Source organism: Lactuca serriola, chromosome 6 (assembly GCF_051521515.1).
Source record: "Lactuca serriola cultivar US96UC23 chromosome 6, Lser_US96UC23_V15, whole genome shotgun sequence".
Classification (NCBI taxonomy): domain Eukaryota; kingdom Viridiplantae; phylum Streptophyta; class Magnoliopsida; order Asterales; family Asteraceae; genus Lactuca; species Lactuca serriola.
In genome coordinates this window covers 132,693,470-132,706,722 of record NC_136413.1, presented here as the reverse complement: position 1 = coordinate 132,706,722, position 13,253 = coordinate 132,693,470, and the positions used below count along the sequence as shown (strand labels likewise).

At 31.6% G+C, this 13,253-nt stretch overlaps 1 protein-coding gene across 1 annotated transcript; it reads left to right on the top strand.

Moving 5' to 3' along the window:
* Positions 1-2,685: 2,685 nt before the first annotated feature.
* Positions 2,686-3,822, top strand: LOC145056864 (ethylene-responsive transcription factor RAP2-3-like). The gene is made up of 2 exons (XM_079004585.1): positions 2,686-2,942; positions 3,157-3,822. Exons 1-2 carry the CDS (start codon positions 2,762-2,764, stop codon positions 3,705-3,707), a joined length of 732 nt encoding a protein of 243 aa, XP_078860711.1. The 5' UTR covers positions 2,686-2,761; the 3' UTR covers positions 3,708-3,822.
* Positions 3,823-13,253: the final 9,431 nt, after the last annotated feature.

Sequence of the window (13,253 nt, the reverse complement as noted above, 5' to 3'; positions counted from 1 at the left end):
CGATTATTAGAATTCAGAGCTACTACTTAGGATTTAGGATAATTTAAATGATTTCTATTACTCTTAGAAGATGTCTTGAAACATAGTTTTTCATTTTATGCATTGTCAGGACAACTTCCAACTTTTCGTTTATTTTCAATAAAAGTGAAATATTGGTTCATTTGGCTGCCTTAGTTTATATTTCCTTGCAAATGAAATTTATGAAAATGTTGGTTACATTTCTAATAATAGTAATATTAATTGTGAATTTGATTCTTATGATATCGCGTATGGTATTGTCATAATTGACCAAGTGAAAAGAAATATCATCACCAATTGGAAAGATACTTGGTGTTGTACAATTCACATCGCATAATGTATGAGAATCTTGTTCATTGGAAAATTAGAACTAATTCATTGTTCACATGTTTATGTGAGTCAAGTGAAGGACTAATGGATCTAGTACATGTTGATATGGACTACTCGGATCCACCACAAACGCCGATAATTCTATTCACCATGATTTACTGATGTTTCAGTAAATATGGTTGTGGTTATAAGATTAAGCATAATTCTAATAATTTGAAAAGATTCAAAGGGTAGCAGAACGAATAGAATATTTGATCACTTATCTTAGGACCAATGTATGATCGGATTAGAGTTCGGCAGTTGCTTTGGAAATGATTTGATAATATCATTATCATATTTTTGGGAACAAATTCTGCAATATTATTCATCAAAGAGGATACTATGATTTTAAATAAGCATAAACAAATCGTTCTTTTTTGGACGTGAAATTGGGGATGTCATAGTTGGTATCAAAGCATTAGTTTAAGCGAACTAGGAGTAAGGATTTATTTCTAGACTTAAACTTAGAATGTTAAACGATGATTGTGAGGAGTGTGTCTATTATATTTTATGCAATACACCTGAATTGACACAAGCACTAGCTTAATTTAGGATTAGATGCCTAATTTGCTTACTGTGCTAAATGACTTTTGCATCCTATATTTATAAGATGCCTTGAGATGCATTAGGTAGCCTATATAAATTCATTTAAGGTCTGTTGCTGACCTAGAGTTAGGAAATTTTATGTGTTCAAGTTTCTAAACGTTTAATTACGGTATTAAAACTGACATATAACTTTTCGGAGTAATAAGGAGGAATATGCGTCTAAACCTTATATATCTTAAATATCTTGTCTCGAACAACTCTTGTGGTATACGGAACGTCATGATAAGGACTCGTACCGTACTGAGCAAATGGAGGAAATAAGAAGCTGATGATAGTAAACGATACCTATCATAAGATATCGTAAGAGAAGTATCTTGTCTTTAGAATATGTTTAATAAATAATACGTCTGGTGCGGGAGAATTTCACTTTCGATGAGCAGAAATAAAGAACTTTTGGTATAATGTCTGAAGTTATCCCACCATCTGACATTTCCACCACCAACCAAGTTGAAGTAGAATTACTGTTGAAGATACGTATGGAAGAAGTCCTAGTAGAATCTAGGGAAATTTTTATGATTGTTTGCACACATTCATATGTGTTAAATTGTTTTTGTGATAATAACTTACTGGACTACGAGACAATACTTGGGATGAGTATAAGTAGGTGTGAAAGGTAGTAGATGCCTATACTACCGGAAACACATGACTCATGCTTGGATCAAGGAAAGTCACAAGATTACTAAGTCTCTAAGTAATCTAGCTATTTTGTTAATTCCCATCATTACCTTTGTTTCGGTAATGACTACAAAAATAAATATTTCGACCTTAGTATTCATATCAAATCGAGTCCGACTAATCTACGAAGTAAGTTCAAAATAACGTTCGATTTTATTTAAAAGAACGAAGGAAAGATAAATCGAAGCGATCAGTAGAGGTATCGTGTTTGCCGTTAAGATCAAGCAGCATGTATCTAGAAGTGCTACATGGTAAAATGTGATTAAATTGCATTAGAACATGAAGAGAGATATCTTTCATGCAAACTTTACGAGTCTAGGTAATTTAGGAATCTTGTGATATGAAGTATTTGGTTTATGGTTTGCGATTTCCAAACTTTATGTATTTTGCTTCATTCTTTAGGTTAGCTTATAAGTATATCTATACTAAATAGGAAAGTCAACAGATTTTGCTATTCAGTAACTTTGGTATATCCCAAAGTTACTATGGTCCTTGACTTTTATGGTTTGACAATATCCCAAATGGTCCTTGACTTTTGTGGTTTAGCAACTTAAATCTTTTCAAGAATCTATTGCTATCAAAAGAGTTTTTTTTTTTTTTTTTTTTTTTTTACTTGATTTGGTTCTTCCGTATAAATTTAAGATGGTTAATGTTTCAATATAAATTTAAAATTTCAATTCGTTAACTTTTTTTAAAAAAAAATTGTTTACTATGTACATGTGTCCGATATAAATTTTAGTTTACCTATATTAATTTTTTTATACGATTTTCCTACTAACTTTTACGTTGATGTTTTATAGCAAAAAGTCGGTGCATTTTGCTTGACATGGTTTTGATCCCTAATTTTTGTAAGATGACAATTAAAGTCCTCCTAAGTTTCTATACATAACTTTAGTTCACGATTTTTATGATTTGACAACTTAAACTCTCCTAGGTTTTTATAGCTACCAAAAAATTTCATAAATCAAAATTCTAGTACCTTGTACGCGTCCGTTATAAATACTCCTATGATTCCCCAACTCATAATAATGATTTTATATTTCCGATTTTCCTTCCTTCTGTGCTATTCTTCTCTCTCTAGCAAACAGCAAAAATGTGCGGCGGAGCTGTCATCTCCGACATCGATCCGTTCGTAAAACGAAGCCGGAAAGTAAACGCCAATGATCTCTGGAACGAGCTCGACACCTACAATCGCTTCGCCTGGAATATAAAGCCACCGTCTCCAGTTCGTAATCGTACCACCATGAACGACTACACTCCAAACTCCAACCAAGGTGATGTTAATTGTTAAGTAAAACGATTCGCAGCCTTCTCCCAGTCTATTTTCTTTTTTGATTGTTGAAGATTTAATGGTTCTATTTATTGCTAATGAAAATATGATGTAATCATAGATAAACATGTTAGATCCTGTGCTTTTTTTGCTTGAATTTGTGGAAAAATCGGGTAGATTTAGAGGTTTTTAGTCTGATTTTGAGGTTTATTTTTCAGGCACTACGAAACAAACTGAGAAACCGATGGAGAAAATGAGTAAACCTCGGAAGAATCTCTACAGAGGTATTCGCCGGCGACAATGGGGAAAATGGGCTGCTGAAATCCGGGACCCTCAACAAGGCGTTCGAGTATGGCTCGGGACATACAACACACCTGAAGAAGCTGCTAAAGCTTACGACGAAGCCGCCAGGCGAATCCGAGGCAATAAGGCCAAGCTCAACTTCCCTCCGCCACATACGCCTCCGCCGCCGCCACCCGCCAAGAAGCTATGTGTCGAAACCACCGACTCCAATCTTTCAATCAATTATGAACCACCTTCGCCGTACGAGTTCAAGGCCACCACTGAGTCAACTCAGCCAATGGCGCATGGTCAAATGCTCCCGCCGCCGTTGGATTACGGTGGTCTCCACCGCCATCCGGCTGTAGATGACCACGAATTCAAAGAACAAATCTCGAACTTGGAGACTTTCTTGGGTCTCGAGCACGAGTCGACTCAGTTTGATGAGTCAGGTGATCTTTGGGCATTGGATGACTTCCCGGCTGTTTGAGCTCAAATATTGCAATGAAAATTAATCGTTAATCATGGGGAAAATAATGTATAAAAAACCCTTTATATTTTTGACGTTTTTTATGGAAGTTATATAATATTAAAACTCTATAACATCTTTATTAATTACAAAAACTGAAGGAAAATAAATCATACCTGTTGACCTCTTACAGGTTCATTCAATGATAAAATACATTCAATCATATAATGTTATACTTATTTATAATCAATGATTTACATATGGAATGTATTTTTAATAATTAGATTATAGTTTTTGTTTATTTGGTGGTATTTAAAATACGAGAGAACTTAAATATCCTTTTTATCTTTTCTTTTTTCTATTTATGTTTCTTCCATTTGAAATATTGATATAAAATTAATAAGATTTTAAGATATTTATATATTTTTTATATGATTAGAAAGATAAATAGAAAAAAAAATTAAAAGAATATTTATTGATAATTTCTCTAAAAGAGAACAAATTTAAACTAATATGGCTAACGATTCCTCCCAAAATAAGCTAAAATATTCCCTTTTTATGTAATAGATATTCGGTTGGGGAAATTTTAGAAGTTGGAAATATGATCAACAATGGGCGTTTATGTCATCTGTTTTTTTTTTTTTTTTAGAGAAAGTGAAGTTTTAGTCCGTGCCATAAGCTTTTTAGCTGTTGGGTTAAATAAAAAGTTTTAAATTCAAAAGCTACTTCAAATATCCTTTATCAAAAAAATTATTTAGAGTTTAACAAATTGATTTAAGTGTATTTAAAAATAAAAAAACAATATTCATACTTTTGGTAATTATTTTATACTATTAAATAAATATATTTTAACAATTATATTGTCTTTATTTAAGCAAAATATATCTTATAGACTTATACAATTAAATATAAATATAGTTTAACAAATATGATATCTTTATTTGAAATAAATTTTTTTGATGGATTTTATAATTTATTAGTCTTTACCTAATAAAATAATAAGTATTTATTATATAAATTTATAAACCAAAATTAATATCATACAATAATATTATTTCTTTAAATGTAATTGAGTAATTACTAAATAATAGAAAATATGATCAACAATGTTATAAAACAATAACATAAAAGAAAATAACCTTTTTAATATAAATAATGCATCAATGAATGACAAATTACCACTTTCTAATTATACGGATTACAAATAAAATCCCCCCTAATAAATAAAGAACTTTTTGTCATATATCATTTTTTCTTTTATTTAGACACATGACATTTTATAGAATTTTTGAATTTTATATTTTTCACTTGTCATTTTATTGTATTTTTTTATTTTGTTAAATTAAAATTCCACATTTAATATGTATGTTAATATATATGTAAGGTATTTATTAGAAACGGTTTATATATGTAATGTATTCAATATATTAAAACCTCATTAATTTTAATAATCCAAATTTTTTCTCATTTTTCTTATAAATTCAAACTTTTTAAATTGTTAAAATTTCATATTTAATTTTTTTTTAAATAAACTCATATAATACATGGGTCTCACACCTAATTAATTATAAAAGTATTGAGTTTATTATAATTTAGTCATGAAACTCTAAGCCAGGCTAAATGTTTACTAATTTTTTTAATATATTTTTAAACAACAAATTTAATTTATTCTAAAATTACTCCTAATTCTACCTATATCACAAACTGAGCTCTCAATCACACACACATAAAAAAAAATAATAATAATAAATAAAAAACCTAATAACGATTGGACAAAAGTCTTTTCCTTATACTTATCTCTCATACATCAAAACAAACATCGCCCTCAAGTAAAAGCACCATCACCAAACATAAATACCTTATCATCTCTTATTGTTAGTAAAATCAAATACGCAAATTAAGTAACTCATGCACATAAAACAAAACACAAATAAGTTACCTATAAAAATATTATGACGCAAAAAATACCCATTGCAAGTGATGTCCAGCCTAGCTGGATTGATGCATCAGATTTTATATCCATGTGAATTTGAGGTTAGAAGTTCAAACTCATTGAACTTGTTAAAATTTATCTCTTGCAATTATGTTCCATGTGCGAGAAGTTTTCTCTAGAAATCCTCTTAAGGGCCGAGTTTGCCCTGTAAACAAGCTCGAACTTGAAATCACCACTGAAATATTGTGGTAAGGTTTCTGTCAAATCATTGGTTATTTCCAAAAAAAATACCCATACACAAAAATTATTGCTCTACATCAATTTTCTAGCAATTGATAAGAATAATTATTCTGCCATCTAATACTTCATCATCATATCATATAAAAAAATCCAGGTTAAGTTTGAGTGTCGATTGAGAAAGAGACGGTGAGGTTAGAGGGTTTATAATAATAATAATAATAATAATAATAATAATAATAATAATAATAAAATTAAAAAAAAAAAAAATCCATGTGTACGCCATGCTAGCGCCACATGGATGAAGCTCAATCGGAATTGCCTATGTGGCATGTCATGCAAACTATTTACCTGTTTAACTTGATATAAAAGATGATAGTGGCTAACATGTGTATAAATTTAAGGTCTAATTTATCATCCTTTGATATTGAAATGGTGACGAAGCCAAAATTTCAATGTCATGCAGACTATTTATCTGTTTAACTTTAAGAAATGTTCGTTTGGTCAGTTTATATTTATATACCTGATGGTAATTTAAAATTTGGAAAATATTAATTTATTATTAAATATTATTATAAAAAAAACTTTGGGATAAAAAATATGATAAATAAATAAGGTATGTGGCAACACTAGCTGATAGCTGATAATTAGAGCTTCGAAGTGGAAAATTGTAACTTTTATTTATATAAAGTGTTTGATAAAAAGTTGTTAACTTTTAAAATGTAAAATTAGTTAAAATTAAAAACATTCAAAAGTTATTTGAAATAGCTTTTAAATTCAAAGTGTTTTTTGTTTAAAATAAAAGTTAAAGCTCATTTTGCTAAACCAATATTTTTTTTGAGTTTTTTCTTGAAACCTAATACCTAAAAGTTTTGAACAATTTTGTGTCAAACACATCCACTTTTAGGCTAACATAATAATTAAAAAGCTAGTTGGTAACTGAAAAACTAGTTGACAATTAAAAAATAGCTTATTTACATGATAAAAAAAAATAACTTTTGTTAAAAATTAGCTCAGATTATAAAATACTATATAAGACTATATATATATAAAAAAAGTACGTATAATATTTTTTTGATACGCAAAAAATATCATTCACAAACCAATTTTGTTGATGAGACATAAATTATGGGTCGCATAATATCTCACTAACCACGTAGAGTCATATAAACCAATGAACATAAGAGGCCAACGATGATTGAAACTACCATTCGGCCATTTTTTTAAGACAAAACTCAAAAATGGTCTATGTGGTTTTCGAAAATATCAAGTTTAGTCCTTAAGTTCAAAAAACCTCACAGATGGTCATTGTGGTTTCAAAACTTTTAACAAATGGTCATTTTCGTTAACTCCATTAGATTTTGGCTGTTAAGTGAAGGGTATTTATGTCATTTCACTGACATATGGACCATTTATGAAGATTTGTCTTATTTTAAAAAAAAAAAAAAAAAAACAATATAATTAATTAATATTAAAGGGTCTCACCTCTCTCTCTCTCTCTCTCTCTCTCTCTCTCTCTCCACCGTTCCTACTTCCTACTGCCATCACCATTCTTCCACTCCTTTCTTTAAATCGTTGTCGGATTCCATTCTTTTATTTGATCTGAAACAGATTTCTGTGGGGCCTTTTTTGGTGGTCGCCTCACAATCACTGATGAGTTTTTGACCTTTATCCCGATTGGTCTCTTGGAGATAGATGGTTGTTTATCTGGAAATCTATGAAGAAGACGAGGGATACGGATGTAATTTTGATTGAAATTTGATGGGTTATGTGCCTTCATTCCTGTAGAAGAAAGATATAGGGTATGATTTACATTTGTGATGCAATTCCGGGTCTTGAAATCCTCTTCAGCAACACATCTTCTTCTTCATCTAAATCTATGAATGGATCCACTTTAAGATTTTCCCAATAAATTCCCTTTCGGTTTTTTTGGCATCAGCTATGTAAAGAATGTGATTTGGGGTGGGGTGGGGCTATTGAGTTTGATCAAAAATGGTTGCTACTGTAATATCCGATGATACCCCCTTCCCCTTAATGGGTTTGATTCGAGTTTTGTTGTTTTCAAATGGGTTGTTGGTGTCAAATAAGCCATTAAAGAACCATGGTGAATGAATGAAATAAGAAATGGGACGGAGGTTAAGAAAGCTATGATTTGGGGATTTCACCGTTTGATATGAGTTCATCGACGATGGGGCTTCTGATTGATCTAATTAGTATAGGGAGGATTTGGATCGATCGAGCAAATGATAACAAAATCAATGCACAAACAATTTTCCTCTTCAGAGTTACCCTACGAACACATCTTTGCTGATGGCGGTGATTTGGAACAGCGACGGGGTGGCAGGAGGCCACTCCGGTGGTCTTTTGATGCCATGTTCTTGCTTCCTTCGACTGTATTCAATGAAGGGAGTGTGGAGAAGGTCACTAAGTAGCTTAGGGGTGGTTTTTCCGGCGAGAAAGTGAGGTGGTAGGTGATTGTTAAAGCAGCAACAGCAGGTGGCGTTGGGCAGTAGGAGGCTGCTTCGGTAGCCTTCTGCTTCTTCTTTCTTACTTAAAATTTCCAGAGAAAACAAATGGGATGAGGGAGAGAGTTGTGATCGAAACAGCAACAACAAAGGGTTGCGGATGTGCTCTCAGGTGGTAGCAATGAAGGGTGGGGTGGTGGCAATTTGGTGGCAGCAAGGTGGATGCCACCTCTTCCTTCCTTTTTCTGGGCAGGAACAGATGAGAAGGAGATGTGAGGTGGTGTTTAGGGTGACGTTTTTTTATCAGAAGAGGGTGGTTTTGGGTGGTGGTTTCTTGGTTGTTTAGAGAGAGAGATGGGTGGGGTGGGCCCCCTTTATATATATATATATATATATATAATAAGTCAAAACTTCATAAATGGTCAATGTGGTAGTGAATAGACAGAAATGCCCTTCACTTAACGGCCAAAAGCTAACGGTGTTAGCGAAAATGACCATTTTTTAAAAGTTTTGAAACCACAGGGACCATCTGTGAGGTTTTTTGAACTTAGGGACTAAACTTGATATTTTCGAAAACCATAGGGACCATTTTTGAAGTTTTGTCTTTTTTTAAAGTTGTATTATACAATATTTTCCATCTAACTAATGAAGAAATTTAAGAAATTGAATAAATAGAAATTCCCCACATTCCTAAAAGGGAATAACATAAAGCAATGTATTGTTTTTCTCGCGGGGTTTTTGTCTTTTACACTAGACAAGTAGACAACAAACCATTCCATAGAAATTTTGAATTGAAGATTAGTTAATTAAGTACCAAATTGATAGAATATGGATTGTGATCGTTGAAACTAACTCAAATTGAATATTTTATAAGAAAATAACAAATTACTGTAAATAAAAGATGATTGATTCATGAATCTACTAACAACGTGGTTCACAATTCATTGTTTTAATTATTGATCTCGTTATTAGATAATTGCGATACTCTTGATAAAGTGATTATTTAGTAATTTGTAATGTTTTCACAAATATACGAACTCTTTGGTCTGTATGTAATTCTAGTGATCTAGTCTATTTGGATTGCAAAATTTTAGAAATGATGTGATTTTTGATTGGGTCGTTTTTTAATCGCATATTTGGTTGTTTAATAGAAAGTCTAAAACATCAATTGGATTGATTAGTTGTAAAATTTGATTCATTTGATTTTGCTTTTATAGTTTTAGATAGCATTTACAATTACTTTCCCATCCAAAAAATAAATTTAATCATATTTTCTTGATATTTTTACATATTAAAGGACAAAGATAATCACAAAAGATAATAGGGCTTTTTAATAAAATGATTATTTTTTATATTATTAGAGGTGACAGAAGACTAACCCAAAACAAAATAAGGGTTTTGTGTAAGAGTTTTTATCTCGTTTAACTAAACGGTTGATACGACACAAAATATAAACAAGTAAAGTTGATGTTGAAAATTTCAACACCTAAATAACCCGTTTATTTATATTCAAGTTTTTTTCTTTAGATAAACTGGACATGCCCAAATTCAAAACCGGACATAAAAAAATAGGTTTAGGTCGAATCAATTCGTAATGCGAAAGCGATTTAGCCTCATATATCCAAACTTCATTTTAAGTTTTCTGATTATCTCATAGACTCTACAGTCTCACTTGTTAATTCTCACATCCTCATGATTGATTGGTGCAAAATTCTAAACTTCCAAAATATGATATTCACAATTCACTTTGCATTAAAAAAAATGTTTTGTTGTAAAAATGATTTTTTAAGATCCTAACAAAAAATAAAAAAATAAAAAGATTAGATAAAATTTGCAACATAAAGAGAAAGAGATGACAGAGAGAGAAAGAGATGAACATGTCGGTGGAGGTGGTTGATTTCCTACCATTTAGAGCTCCAAGTATTCAGATCCGGTGGTGGTGGTAGAGGCTGTAAATTTCTTTCATGGCGTGCATGTTTCTTTCAAGTTTTAAGTAACAAGAAGATGTGGGGGAGAGAGAGAGAGAGAGAGAGAGAGAGAGAGAGAGAGAGAGAGAGAGAGAGAGAGAGAGAGAGAGAGAGAGATTGTATATTTTTTTTGTTATAAAAATTATAAAAATAAAATAAAAAAAGGAAAATTTTCTTTTTTATTATTCTTTTAATAATAAAAAATCTTTAAATAATAAAAAAAAAAACTGAAAAAGAAAAAAAGCAAGGGAAAATTCTTCATTATGGAAAAGTTCATAGTAAATTGGACCAAACTCTCAACAAAATAAAATGTTTGGACCTCTGGTGCTAGTCCAAACCTTTTTGGACCAAAGTGACAATTTTGAGCAAACCATAGAGACCATTTGTGCAGTTTAGTCTAAAAATTCCAAAACTTGTGATGTTTAGGTTTCAAATTATCTACATAAAATCAGATAGAGAACACATAAATCAACTTTTTATTAAAAAACTAACATCAAAGAAGTGAGGAACAATAGTGAAATCTTACAATTTACACAAATTAGAAATCAGATTAACACGAATCGTCGGAAACCAAAATATTAGTGAGGCTGACTGAAATCAAATTAACACAAATGCAATAACAATACAAGATCGATTTTTTTTTAAGGAAGTATGAAATCAAATTATCATAATCGTTGTATCAAGAAAGATTAAAATCATAAGGTTGCATGAAAATAATCAGAATTGATTTGTTTGTTACCATTGAAAAAATCGGTGAGAGACCCAATGCGATTATTATTCAAGAAGAATCGCATGTCACTTCGTCTTGCATGTTGATTTTGTTTTTGCTTAATTTTCTTTTTTTTTCCTCTCAACCATTATACACGATATAACAATATTTTTTTATGTACTAACATAATAAAGTATATAAAAATGAGACCCTACAAAATTAGAGGCCATGAGCGATCGCTTAAGTTGCCCCACCTATTGGCAGGACCCTGAATATGAGCAATTTCTCTGTTTTTTGGTAGACACCGGATAATAGCAATTTAATAAAAAAAACGATTTAAGGAGTAGGCTCATTACGAATATATGGTCATTTATGCAATGGTCTTCAGTAATTTGATTTAGGCGCATGGGATATAGATCCGGTAAGAAATTTTTTTTAGTAGGAAGGTAAGAAGTTTTTTTTCTACATATGTTTTTGACGAACAAAAAAAATGAATCACTAGATGATTAATTTGTAAGATGATTCACAAGAAAAAATTCTCAAAAAACATCTATATGATTCATTTTTAAGTAAATTAAGAAAAAAATTCACTTTTATGACAATTTTAGTGAATAACAACAAAATCATTATATAAATGAATCATCGAGTTATTTTTTTGAAATTTTTTTCTTGTGAATCATCTTACAAATTAATCATCTAATGATTCATTTTGTTTGTTCGCGAAAAAAATATGTAGAAAAAAAAACTTCTTACCTTCCTACCAAAAATTTCCTTCTTATTTGATCTTGACTCTAGGCGCATGTATATCAAAAATTATTTAATAAAGATATTATTTAAGATTGACAAAATTGCAAAAAATGGTCCCTATTGTATGCAAAATTTTGAGGTTTTAGTCTAAACCCCGAGATTTTTAGATTTATGGTCCTTTTAAAGTGGTTTGTATGTGGAATTGGTCCCCAGACTTAACTTCCGTTAACTTGATGATGTTAACCCCCTCATGTGCCTCTCGCATGAGGGTATATTTGTCTTTTTACTTCTAAGGAACCATTTTTGCATTGAAAAAAATATATCCCTCTTTTTCTTAAAAAAAAAATTAATACTTATTTATTTATTTTAATAATTAAAAAAATAAAAGTTCTCTCTCTCTCTCTCTCTCTCTCTCTCCATTTTAGATCCAAACTCGATTTCATATTTGAAAAATGATTTCATGTTCTGGGGAATGGAGAAATGAGCACACAACATAATCACCATCATCTTTCCCGTATCATCACCCTCCTCTATTGTTTTCCCGTATCATCACCCTCCTCTATTGTTAAATCCATCTTTAATTTTAGAAACCCCAACTCCAATTTACCCCATCCCCAACATAATCACCATCATTTGTACCTCTAGTCTGTTGGTGAGAAGCACTATGGTCCAGTGGTCGCTAAAGATCTTGATCTAAATCTGGAAGATGGTGGTTTCATCTGAAAGCGGAGCAACACCTGAGAAGCTAAAAGTATTTTGTTAGTCGGGGTTCACATCAGACACAACAAGGCAAAAATGGGTTTGGAAGGAAACGACTGCGACGACAACGACGGTGGAAGGAAAGGGTGTTTGTTCGTCGGTTTTCACATCGGAAACAGCAAGGCGACTGTGGCGTTGAAAAGGAAAGGTTGTGGCGACGTCGACGCTGGAAGGAAACTGTGACAATCGTCAATTTTGGGTCAAGTCAAAGTCGAATAAAGTCAAAGAGTCAAACCGTTCGACTCAGTTAACCCTTGTATATTAGGGTTTACATTGTGTAATTACTGTTCAAGTCACTATTTTAATAAGAAAATATCATTTGGAAATTCGTGTGTTTAAATTTTCCTTAACCTTGATAGTGCTAAACAATGAACCAAAGAGATAAAAACACTATTGCACCCTCATCGGGAGTGTGTAGGACATCAAAACATGGCTTAACGGGGCATATGGACCTTGCATGGCAAAGCCAAACACTCAGAAAGGTCACAAAAGAAACCTCTCCCAAGTCTCTCTTCGTATGAAAAATTTCTCCAAGATTGTGAAATCTCTCCCAAATCTCTCTTCGTATGAAAAATCTCTCCAAGATTGTGAAATCTCTCCCAAATCTCTCTTCGTATGAGAAATCTCTCCAAGATTGTGAAATCTCTCCCAAGTCTCTCTTCGTATGAGAAATCTCTCCAAGATTGTGAAATCTCTCCCAAATCTCTCTTCGTATGAAAAATCTCTCCAAGATTGTGAAATCTCTCCCAA